Source organism: Pollachius pollachius (assembly GCF_949987615.1).
Source record: "Pollachius pollachius genome assembly, chromosome: 11".
NCBI classification, from domain to species: domain Eukaryota; kingdom Metazoa; phylum Chordata; class Actinopteri; order Gadiformes; family Gadidae; genus Pollachius; species Pollachius pollachius.
Window position 1 is genome coordinate 6,465,519 of NC_136944.1, and position 12,858 is coordinate 6,478,376.

At 47.0% G+C, this 12,858-nt stretch overlaps 1 protein-coding gene across 2 annotated transcripts in view; it reads left to right on the forward strand.

The window, feature by feature from the left end:
• Positions 1-282: 282 nt before the first annotated feature.
• The window catches only part of LOC307082597 (vesicle-fusing ATPase), a gene marked incomplete at both ends in the record, with an annotated part of 18,681 nt that continues 6,105 nt past the window's right edge, over positions 283-12,858 (forward strand). For both annotated transcript variants that reach the window (XM_079746214.1, XM_079746215.1), the window contains 13 exons: positions 283-365; positions 1,698-1,797; positions 2,136-2,175; positions 2,520-2,686; positions 2,851-2,958; positions 3,569-3,644; positions 4,594-4,749; positions 5,547-5,746; positions 8,343-8,508; positions 9,540-9,614; positions 9,986-10,173; positions 10,818-10,913; positions 12,836-12,858. The exon at positions 12,836-12,858 is cut by the window's right edge and continues 134 nt beyond it. In XM_079746214.1, the coding sequence (XP_079602340.1) occupies positions 283-365; positions 1,698-1,797; positions 2,136-2,175; positions 2,520-2,686; positions 2,851-2,958; positions 3,569-3,644; positions 4,594-4,749; positions 5,547-5,746; positions 8,343-8,508; positions 9,540-9,614; positions 9,986-10,173; positions 10,818-10,913; positions 12,836-12,858 (1,478 nt within the window). The remainder of the gene's footprint in view (positions 366-1,697; positions 1,798-2,135; positions 2,176-2,519; positions 2,687-2,850; positions 2,959-3,568; positions 3,645-4,593; positions 4,750-5,546; positions 5,747-8,342; positions 8,509-9,539; positions 9,615-9,985; positions 10,174-10,817; positions 10,914-12,835) is intronic.

A 12,858-nucleotide genomic window follows, 5' to 3' on the forward strand; every position in this document is an offset into this window, starting at 1 on the left:
ATTTTATCATTATTATTATGATTAATTAGTTAATACTTGAATTCACTAGTATTATTTTTAAGGTGTTTTAATCGCATGCTTATGGCCAAGTTGAATTGTCTAGCAATGTTTCTGTTCTGGAATGTAAATGAAGTGTAATGCAATTAAGAGTCGTTATTTTCTCAAATATAAATTGAATTATGCTGAATTATGAATATGTAAAACCATGTTGAAGATAAAAGGAAGGCCCTGGTTCCAGTATCTTATCGAACATCTTGTTGTGACCCCGCCACCCCACAGACCATGCAGGCAGCCCGCTGCCCCACAGACGAGCTGTCACTCACCAACTGTGCTGTGGTGAGCGAGAAAGATCTGCAGTCAGGACAGTGAGTAGGCGGGCACAAACACAACACAACCCCCACACACACACACACACACACACACACACACACACACACACACACACACACACACACACACACACACACACACACATCCACATACACTCACTCTCACACATACACACACAAACAAACACATACATGTACACACCAACACACACAAACCTAAACACAAACACATACACTCAAACACACAAACACACAAACAAACGCACACTCCCGCTTTTCCTCTTGAGATGTGTTAAACGCCTGAAGGATAGAAAATGACCTTTTCTGTTGGTGGCAATTTGCATAATGACAAATTGTTGTTTTGTGTTTCGAGAAGCTCTAATGTACTAATTGATCCAACACGATTCATCAAGATAAAACATACTAATGACTCTGATGGAAGCAACAAAAATGTTTCTTTTGTTTTTGATTTTGTAACGTTTTCATTTCAATCTGTATGCACAGTATATATACATCAAGTCATCAAACAATCGAACAAGCAATCAAGTGGCGCTAAGGCTTTCTGTTTTCTTTGATCAAATACATCCTGAAAATACCAGTGATTTATTTACAAATTTCTGGTTTGGTTGGCCTGAATTGTTTTCCTACAGTGTATGTTTGAGCCGCCCCACACACACACACACACACACCCACACACACACTATATCCTTCCCCCTGTCCCATCAGTACCCCCACAGCTCCCTAGGAGGCCTTCCTCCCACCTAATGGAAACATCAACCAATCAAATTACAGCGATTGGCAATTTGGGCCTGCACAACATCACTCACTGATTAGTGAGAAGAGGTTAAAGGGGACATATTATACCACCAGGTGTGAGTGTGATTAGCCTTACAAGCCGTTTCGAAAATCTGCCCCATCTACATCTGTGCTGGATAATCACACTCACACCTGGTGGTATAATATGTCCCCTTTAATTACTTGGCTATATTAGACAAGTGAATGAGTCCGGGGAGATGCCTTCCAAGAGGTTGAATTCCCTGCCCAATCTGAGGAGACAGACTGCAGCCCACGCACACAGTAGGAGAAACAATACACAATGGAGAATAAGCAAATCCCCCCCAAACATGACTTTATGAACTCACTCCTCTCTGCGCAACGGGTGATCACACCCGAGAGCTTATAGACTCTAATAGAGATGAATGTGATGAAAATGAAAATGAAAAGGCTTGGCTCTTTCCATTTTAAACGTGTTTTTGCCGACTTCCAAGCTTAATAGTAATAGTAGTGCTATTTTTATATTGTAAACGAAGGTAACTGAATCCTCAGCAGCAGGGAGCTTCAGCTCTGTACCCTCTGTCTTCTCCTCAGACATGTGACCGTGAAGACCACCCCCAACCACAAGTTTGTGTTCACGGTCAAGAGCCACACCACTGTGGTCCCTGGGACGATCGCCTTCAGTCTGCCTCAGGTATGTAGACATTCACACATACACAGACACTCAGACAGACAGACACATGCACACACACACAGACACACACAGACGCACACACTCACACACAGATGGACACATGCATACACTCACAAAGACACACACACACACACACCCACACTCACACACACAGACTGAAGCTAACACACGCACACACAATCTCTCACACATGCAAACACACACACACACACACACACTCCGACACACACACAGATGCACAATCACACAGACACACTCACATTCACGTATTTATTTCATATTTCTTATCTCAGTGTGTCTCAATGGAAACTGTTAACTTTCTTCTGTCTTTCTTGCAGAGGAAGTGGGCGGGTCTATCCATTGGCCAGGAAGTTGAAGGTAACCTTCTCTCATTGGTTAATCTACTAATCTACAAAATATACTCAATATCAGTTTGAAGAATTCAGTTGAGGCATCCAATCACAGGCTCTACGTTAGATCATAGTATTATTATGTGATCAGTTAAGTAAGGATTTCAGCTTGTCATTTGGAAGCCTTTTTCAAGATAAGATATTACAATTTTGGAAAGGATCAAAGTTATATATTGCAAATATTATAATAATGATGAGATAGTCAAAGATTATCCATCAGGTGCAATATCCACAGGTAAATTCGAAATTGTTATGGTATTATAAAAACAAATGTACACAGTAAACGTTGGATAACCTCCCCCACCCCCCCAGTGGCCAACTACAACTTCGACAAGTGCAAGCAGTGCATCGGGTCCATGACGGTGGAGATCGACTTCCTGCAGAAGAAGAGCACCGACTCCTCCGCCTACGACTCCGACAAGATGGCCGCCGAGTTCATCCAGCAGTTCAACAACCAGGGCTTCTCCGTCACACAGCAGGTCTGCACAGTGCACACACACGCGCACACGCACGCACGAATGCACGCACAACACACACACACACACACATGCCGGATCGCACAACAGTACATAACCTTACTCACACTCTCGGTTCATCTTGCTGTCTCATTCATCACTCCTTCCCTTCTCTCCTTCCTCCTCAGCTGGTGTTCAGCTTCTGCGACAAGCTGTTCGGTCTGGTCATCAAGGACATCGAGGCCATGGACTCCAGCATCCTGAAGGGGGAGACACCCACTGGCAAGAAGCAGAAGGTGCTTCTACCTCCCTCTCTGAGCAGGCCCCATGTCCATCATCCAAGACCTGCTGTCCCCCAGGGCAGGCACTAGGCTGGGGCTAGAGTGATCGTGATGACGTTACCAATGCTCTTTTGCAGTATAGTGCCCTATTTATTAATTATTTATAAATAAAACTGTATCCATGCATTTCATTTTCACAGCCACAATATTGAACCGGGATGTAATTGGTTGGCGCCAGAGAGGTTAGCGTCAAAGTTGAAGATATCTGTTCTCTGGGCGCCGCAAACACTGGCCCTGATCCAGGAGTGTGGCACTGCCTGGGCTAGGAGGTTCAGACTTAGACTTAGAAAACTTGAATGTCCCCAAGAGGCAATTCGTTGTACAGTACAGGCATATTGACATTTAATCCACCACACAGACATTGAACAAGACATCTACAGCACTAATTAACACATAACATACACACATCAATAAATTAAGTACAGTAAAATGGTGTGTATTGCACGGGCTAATGTCATAAATAAATGAGATGGACAAGGGGTTTCACACCTGGGTGCTTTACTGGGTCACACAGACGGGGGAGGTTGAAGTAGGTGATGCTCACGGTTCTTCTCCTCTGGGACAGATCGACGTGGGGCTGATGGTGGGCAACAGTCAGGTGGTGTTTGAGAAGGCGGAGACCTCCTCCCTTACCCTGGTCGGTACGTATCTTCTGCTCCAGATCTCTGTCCTTTATATCCAGTCATTGTATGTTATTAAAACAAATGCTTAAGTTGACTTCAGCTTCAATGTTTGTATTTCTCACCCTACCGTAGGAATAACAAAGTTCAAAAACCGAGAAAACAAAGTTGCAAGTAGAGCAGACATAACAAGTGTGAAATGAGCTCGGAGTGCATATTACGATGGACGCATATGACTTTAAAACCAGGAGCACATTCTGTGGTAGTGTCTCTCGCCTTCCAAAAGGGGGCAGTGTAGTGCAGGAGAACATCCATAGGCCTTCACTCAACCCCACTAACGAAGCAGTTCCTGGATAGAACAGGTTTTCGAACAATGTGTGGGGTTGGAGTCAGCTGTCAAATTGGAAGCCATATTGAACCTGATTTTCACCATATCAAGATTGGATAATGTTTACCAAACAACAGCAAACCTTAAGATCAGGCTGCTTGTTTAATTTGACTCCTCTAGGTGATGACAGCTTCAGCTTTTATTCTTACTTTGATTATTTCGTCCACTTCTCTACCTCTTCCACTGGGGTCTTTCTTTTTGAAGCCTGTGATGTATCCGGGCTGGGGGGTTTCAGTCGGATCTCATTTTGAAGGTTACCCTGTGAGCCACTCCAGTATAATGATGTGAAGGAACTTCACAGCAGAACCAGATGGGACAGTCGAGCTTAAAGAGATATCTGACCTTGAGTGTTTCTTAATAAATAGACCATCTCTTTGCCTCTTCTTCTGCTTTCATCGCTTCTCTCCTCTCCTCCCTGCCTCTCTCCCCTCCTCTCCTCCTCGTCTCTCTCCCCTCCTCCACTCTCCTCCTCTCTCCCCTCTTCTCCTCTCTGCTCTCCTCTAGCCCACTCCCCTCCTGCTCTTCCACCGTCCACTGTCCTCCACTAACGTATCTACTACTAACCCCTCCTCTGTTTGCTAGGCAAGGCCAAGACCAAGGAGGCCCGACAGACCATCATCAACCCCGAGTGGAACTTTGAGAAAATGGGCATCGGCGGTCTGGACAGGGAGTTCTCAGACATCTTCCGTCGTGCCTTCGCCTCCCGCGTCTTCCCCCCCGACATCGTGGAGCAGATGGGTGAGAGGCTTGTTGTGGGAGAATGTCCAGAAGGACTTCCTACCAGGACTAGGACATCACATGGCTCTAAAACCACTACGCCGGCTTCCTGCCCTGAAACCCTTTTAGGACCAGAATGCATGTCTTCGTACTGCTTGTGTGTTGTGAGCCTCACTAGAGCTCTGAGGTCTTCAGGGACCGGCCTGTTTACTGTTCCCAGGGTTGGAACCAGCAGCGTGAAGCAGCTTTGAGTTTGACCGCACCACAGATTTGGAGTTAACTTCCATGTTAGGTCTGCCTCCGAATGTTTCCGTGTCTAATGTCTATGTTGTCAGGCTAACCCGAAACAGTCAAATACATCCATACTTTAATTTGAGCATTGTATTGTATTGTATTGTAACTACTCTTCAATACACTCATCAACAATCAACCTCTCTCTCTCTCTCTCTCTCTCTCTCTCTCTCTCTCTCTGTCCCTCTCTCTCTCGCTCGCTCTCTATCTGTCTGTCTCTCTCTCTCTCTCTCTCTCCCTCTCTCTCCCTCTCTCTCTTTCCCCCCTCTCTCTCTCTCCCTCTCTTTCCCTCTCTTTCCCTCTCTCTCTGTCTCTCTATCTCTCTCTCTCTCTCCCTCTCTCTCTTTCCCCCTCTCTCTCTCCCTCTCTTTCCCTCTCTCTCTGTCGCTCTCTCTCTCTCTCTCTCCCCCTCTCTCTCCCTCTCTCTCTTCCCCCCCCCCTCTCTCTCTCTCCCTCTCTTTCCCTCTCTCTCTGTCTCTCTCTCTCCCTCTCTCTCTCTCCCTCTCTTTCCCTCCCTCTCTCTCCAGGTTGTAAGCACGTGAAGGGCATCATGCTGTTCGGACCCCCGGGTTGCGGTAAGACCCTGATGGCCCGGCAGATCGGTAAGATGCTGAACGCCCGCGAGCCCAAGATCGTCAACGGCCCCGAGATCCTCAACAAGTACGTGGGCGAGTCGGAGGCCAACATCAGGAAGCTGTTTGCCGATGCTGAGGACGAGCAGAAGAGGGTGAGCGCCCAGCCCCTGTCCGCAGAACCCTTATGACTGACGAATGCTTATATATTTATATATATATATATATGTAGGGCGGCATGAAGCTCAGGAGGTGCAACGGGTTGGCTGGTAACCGGAAGGTTGCTGGTTCAATCCCAGGCTCGAGGTGTCCCTGAGCAAGGCACCTCACCCTAACTGCTCCCGACGAGCTGGCTGTCATCCTGCATGGCGGAAACCGCCGTCTGAGTGTGAATGTGTGAATGAATGGGGGAATGCTTGGCAATATTGTAAGGCGCTTTGAGTTGCCACTGGGTAGGGAAGCGCCGTATAACTGCTAGGGCTGTCCCCGACTCGGAATTTGAGTCGAATCAGATCTGCCTTTTCAGTCCAGAGATTCGACTGTTCGGCGGCCATGTGGGGCAGGTTTTTTGGAGGTTTAAAAAATGAGTTTTCTTTCTATTAACACTCTGTTTTGGTCGGCTATAGGCCTTTTATATATGCTTGCGCGTTGCGCTCATTACGTTCTCACCTGAACAGTTTTCTGTCAATCAAACTCGTCTGAATTGTAGCCAACTTATTCCTGTCGGGTTTATTATGCTCCTGCCCATAATGCGGTCCGATAATGAACACGGGGCTCATGTATAGGCTAGTGGATAATCCACTATATGAGCCCCGTGTTCACGATCTGATTGCATTTATTGAGCCCGAAAGAATACACAGCGCTGTGTCACCACACTGACTGCGCTCCCAGAGAAAATATAGCAATAATGTAAGGGGTGACAGCCGCTTCCCTCTGCAAGATTCTGTCTAGCAAACAAAGTTACGATGAATCAATCGCCACAGTGACATGGACAGTGTCTAAATAAAGCTTCTCTTTATTATTATCATTAGAGTTATGATGCAAATGGTGAATATTAAGCCTGCGGTGGCATCTGTACGCACAGTTTGCAATTTATTTTCAGCACCAACTGCCGCTGCAGAAGAATAATAAAAAGTCACAATAAATGTGTGGATTCATGCATATGGTCTGACACGTCTACACTATAGGTTGGGTCTTTTAAAAAAATAAATAAATAAAGGAAGACGAAACCCCGCAGTTGACTCAGATTCTCTGAGTCGACTGCGGGGTTTCCCGACTGATGATTTGCATCATCGACTTTCAGGGGACAGCCCTAATAACTGCAGACCATTTATTTATATATATATATATGTATATATTCGTATGCAAGAACCTTCATTCTGCACATAGGCGGAGGATCTGCAGTCGAGTACGTCCATTTTGACAATGTAGTAATTGTGATGTGTAGGTTGTGAGGTCAGGAGTTTCCAACCATCTCTGTGTCTTTGTAGTGTCTGATTCATATGGATGCTGATTTATATGCAGATTATCCCGCACAATCTCAAAATCAACAGAGCGGGAAGCAATAGTCCCTCTTATAGAGGCACCAAATATTTACAGATGCTTGAGGCAGATCACATAAAGAAATAAGATATAAAATGGCCCATTTGGTCGCACACCGGCCGCTTTGTCTGTGAATCGGGGCATTTATTTTGTGTGTGTGTGTGCGTGTGTGAGTAGGTGTGTGTGTGAGCATGACTTGTGCCACATAATGCACATCATGGCCCCGCCATGCGTAAACATTTCCTGAAAATGTCCTAAAAAAACCTTTCCATTGGTATATTTATTCAACCAAAGAGAGAGATTTGGATGAATTCCCCGTTATTTGCCGGTACATTTTTTACGTGTTTATTTATGAAGAGATACGATGAGGGGGTAAGGCAAAGCAAAGCACTTAGCATAATTAGATTTCCTGGGCATTAACCCCTGGTCTAAATCTATATGGCTCTGGGTAGAGGTTGGGACATGACCTTTAGACCTACATCGAATATATATACAGCAACATATATATATAGTTATAGTTATAGTTATATACACATCCAGTTCTAGGAGTTACTAGGACAGTTCTAGGACACAGCCTTATTAAACCTGTCCAAGGTGAACTGCAAGCCAATTTAAATCAACTACAATAACAACCACAACAACCAAACAGCCTGCCACAACACAACCTTTAATGACACACACACACACCCACACACACCCCCCCCCCACACACACACACACACACACACACACACACACACACACACACCCACACACACACACGCACACACACACGCGCGCGCACACACACACACACACACACACACACACACACACACACACACACACACACACACACACACACACACGGCAGCCTGTGTGTCTCATCAAGATCAGAGATACAAACCCTTGAGTACCTAACAGCACGGCTTTAAACGAACACCCCAGAGGAAACACGATTATCTGTCACTCAACATCGTTTTATTCCAAATGGCACCGGATGGCAGGTACCCTTCCACCACCTGTTGTTCAATCTGCATCGCTCTCACCAAAGCATGTCACCTCTCTGCTGTAGCCAATCGGCGCTTAGCAATCGAGGTTGACCAGCCAATAGCGAGCGGGCACTTGATTGACGACGAACAGGAAGAGCATGCGACCTTGCCTCTATACCCTTTGCTGTCCTGCTCAAACACCACTCTAACCCTGTCTTCTCGAAACCCCCCCCTCCAGCTCGGAGCCAACAGCGGCCTCCACATCATCATCTTTGACGAGCTGGATGCCATCTGCAAGCAGAGAGGCACGGGCGCCAGCAGCACGGGCGTGCATGACACGGTGGTCAACCAGCTGCTGTCCAAGATCGACGGCGTGGAGCAGCTCAACAACATCCTGGTCATCGGTGGGCGGCTGTTCTGTGTCTCTCTCTCTCTGCCTCCCTCTCTTTCCTCGCTCCTTTTTCTCTCTTTTCCCCTGTCACTCTCTGTCTGTCTTTCTGTTTGTCTCTGTCTCTCAGTCTCTGTCTATCTCTGTACTGTTCCCTCTCTCTGTCTCTCTGTCTCTCTCTGTCTCTCTCTCTCTCTCTCTCTCTCTCTCTCTCTCTCTCTCTGTCTCTCTGACTCTCTCCCGCTCTCTCTCTCTCCCTAACCCTAACCCTCACTGATCTTAAACCTGGCTTGCAGCCTCTCATATCTTGCAACCTAAACTCAGTCCAGATCTCACATCAGTGACGAGACACGACCCTTTTAGAAAGTTTCAGTGGTGTGAACTGGTTTACAGCAGAACGTCAGAACACTCTCAATCACGGAGTGTGGCTTTAGGAGTTCGTACTGACGTATACAACCCACAGTTTATCCATGGGGGATAAAGGACCACAACGGGGACATTGAATTGTATGTGGCATACCATAACAAGGTAATCCTTTTAGAAGAGGGACTGGGAATGGGAACATAAAACAAAATGACCAAAAGCCAGGCAGCCTTCGGACGGCATGTCCTCTGGAATCACATGTGATGGGTTTTGTCTGATTGAATCACCATGCACCGCCATCCTTCCAAACGATAAACAAGGTCAGCGCTTGATGAACGATATAGATGGCACTTATATCAATTAGATTATCTTCTGCCAGGGTTCCCATCTCCCACTGCTCGTTTATTTTTCTGTAGAAAAGCTGGGTTGAGTTCAGCAGCATGTGGCGGCCTGTGTTCTCTGAGCAGAACGCTACAGGATACAGGAGGCATCAGCAGAAGAAATATTCTCTTCTATCTGCTTTCCTTGAATCAAAATGTCCTCTGGCTTTGAAGCCTCTTGCCTCGGGGCAGAGGGCTTCCCCCAGGCCCTCGTTTGGTTGGGGTTAGTTCACATTAGTCATGCAGATAGATCAATTAAAGGAAAGGACTAGGATGAACTAACTCCCCCCTCGTTCCTCTCCAGGTATGACCAACAGGCCCGATCTAATAGACGATGCCCTGATGAGACCTGGCCGATTTGAAGTCAAGATGGAAATCGGTACTGCGCCCGTCGCCTCTTCAGCCACACAACAGCACAATAAATACATATCATATATAATATTATAAACGTATTCATATTAAACTATTCATTATTGAACGTATACTTATTTTATTATTGTTCTCATTCTTGTACTTTCTTGTTCTTGTTCTCTTCTCCCTCAAATTGACTCACCCCCTGTCATTGCCCTCTCTCCCTCCCTTCCCTATCTCCCTCTCTCCCCCTCTCCCTCTTTCCCTCTCCCCCTTTTCCGTCTCTCCCTCCCCTTTTCTCCCTCCTCTCCCTCCCCTCCTCTCCTCTCCCTCTCTCCTCCCCTCCTCTCCCTCTCGCCCTCTCTATCTCTCTCCCCCTCCCCCCCCCCCCCCCCCCAGGCCTGCCCGATGAGAAGGGCCGTGTTCAGATCCTCACCATCCACACCAATAAGATGCGAGGCTTCGGCTTGCTCTCCGGGGACGTGGACATCCCCGAGCTGGCCGCCGAGACCAAGAACTACAGCGGCGCCGAGCTGGAGGGGCTGGTCAGGGCCGCGCAGTCCACCGCCATGAACCGCCACATCAAGGTCAGTCAGGCAGTCAGTCAGTCAGTCAGTCAGTCAGTCAGTCAGTCAGTCCACTGCCATGAACCGCCACATCAAGGTCAGTCAGGCAGTCAGTCAGTCAGTCAGTCAGTCAGTCAGTCAGTCAGTCCACTGCCATGAACCGCCACATCAAGGTCAGTCAGGCAGTCAGTCAGTCCGTCAGTCAGTCAGTCAGTCAGTCCACTGCCATGAACCGCCACATCAAGGTCTGTCAGTCAGTCAGTCAGTCAGTCAGTCAGTCAGTCAGTCTGTCAGTCATTCCTGTGCATGAAACTCCCATCAACTACCCCATTGAAACATGCAGGATCAGGGAAAAGAACATATCGGGGATCAGATGCTGACTACCTAGCCTGAATGAATCTTGGCCCCGGGATATATTGGACCCAAGAGTTTGGCTAAGCCCTGGCTAAGCCCTGTTTCTTAGCCTAGGGCTTAGCACCAGGGCTTAGCCCAGGGCTGACATTTTGCTACAGATTTGTTTTATATTCCAACACTGTCTTTGCAAGAGAATGTGTCTGAACCTTCTACCGTTCCTGATCTCCTTCTGGCAGCCTTGTCAGATGGAGGAGAACCAGTGGTTGGTGCTTGACAACCGTTATTAAGGCTGCTCCACTCTCCTCCCTCAGGCTACGTCCACAGTGGAGGTGGACATGGAGCGGGCGGAGAAGCTGCAGGTCAGCAGGTCCGACTTCATGGGATCCCTCAACAACGACATCAAGCCGGTACGTGCAGAGCAACAGAATGAAAGGTGCTGCGGGTAAGATCTGAGAGTCTTCAAGGGAGGGAGTAGAAACAAGCTGTAAGATTTAGAAAATGAACAACCCTACAAAAAGTTCCCTCCCTCTCTGCTACCTCCCTCCCTTCCTATGTTTCAAAGTGTTACATTCATGCATCTTTGATCGACAGACGAGATGGATTCCCCAAACCAATCAGAGAAGACATGTCCTGATAGGTCTGACCTGAGTGGTCTAAAATCTAAGTCTCACAAAGAGGCAGGCGCCGTCCACCAACGCAGATAATCTCACAGGGTCAGATCTCTTACTAATAGCTATGGCATTTAAACTGAATTACGCTCAAATACTGGCTGTTAAATCGTGTACAGCACCTTTAAGACACAGTAGCTTAGTACACACTTGTTAGGAATCAATGGCGTCCTTCAATATTTAATTTACCTGCTACTTCATATCTTCTGACCCTGGTTTGCCACATGTGGAGATTGCGATGAAAATGTTAACCAATATAAGTTCACAGACAATAAGTTTAATGCAACTTTGTGATAAGGTTTATACAAAAAAAAACTATCTATGCTTTGTACCAAAGCTATAAGTTGTACAAAATGGCATAAATGCATATGTTTTAGATAGAGGATTCAGATATAGAAAAGATTAAATGTTTACATGGCAGTACTTTACCACATATGTAATTGATATTATGAGCATTAAAAAGTTGGCCGTACTGTGGTTTGTGCGACCCACTTTCTCAAACCGTACGACTTCCTGAGAAAACAGGAACACAATGATTTATTTACCACTTGGGATTCTGGGTTTCCATGGCAACGTATTCCCGACCACATTAATATTTTGAGGGTAAATGCTCTAATGAAATAACCATGTGCAGATTCTGTTTCTCGCCCATTAACCATAATTAATTGAGGCTTCTTTCTAATGAAGTCGGATGCAAAAAGGCCCATGAACAAGAGCAGGGACAGATGAGAGAGGAGATGAACCGTCAAACTGTTGTCTCTCAGCAGATTGTGGACCACGTCCCAATCTGTCTGGCATCCATACCCTCTGTGGTCCATACATACACATCCTCTCCCCTCTTGCAAGGGGGAAGGCCATAACATCCGCTCCGTTGTCTGAGTCAGTGGGGATTTAATAATATAACGCAAGTTCAAGTTACCAAAATAAAAACGGTTAAATATTCAACAAACCCCGACCCACTCATCTCCAACGTTCAGTATTCAAGGTTCTTTATCTGTCATTGCAAGAAGCACAAGGAACCGCAGAAGGAAATGTGACCCTGGCGGTGAGCCCATCTCTAGACAGCACTAGGAGCAGCATTCAGCCACAGTGCATAGCGAGGGGACCACAGGTCTACTGCTAGTGCCTTGCTCAAGGGCACCAAACTTGCATGTATTTTGGGCTGGGGGGAAACCGGGCGGAAACCAAGGGAGACCATGCGAACTCCACAAGTGTCTCTCTCTCTCTCTCTCTCTCTCTCTCTCTCTCTCTCTCTCTCTCTCTCTCTCTCTCTCTCTCTCTCTCTCTCTCTCATTCTCTCTCTCTCTCTCTCTCGTTCACTCTCTTCTCTCTCTCTCTCTCGTCTTCTCTCTCTCTCTCTGTCTCGTTCTCTCTCTCTCTCTCTCTCTCTCGCTCTCTCTCTCTGTCTCGTTCTCTCTCTCTCTCTCTCTCTGTCTCGTTCTCTCTCTCTCTCTCTCTCTCTCTCTCTCTCTCTCTCTCTCTCTCTCTCTCTCTCTCTCTCGCTCTCTCGCTCTCTCTTTCTTAGCATGGTCATAGATGACTGAACTCCACACTGCGAGGTCCCAGCTGGGGATCAAACCCAGGACCCTCCTGCTGTGAGGCCACGGTGCCGACCACGCCGTTAGCTCTCTGGTGCTAACCAGGCCCCTCCCTCTCCCCAGGCGTTCGGCACCAACCAGGAGGA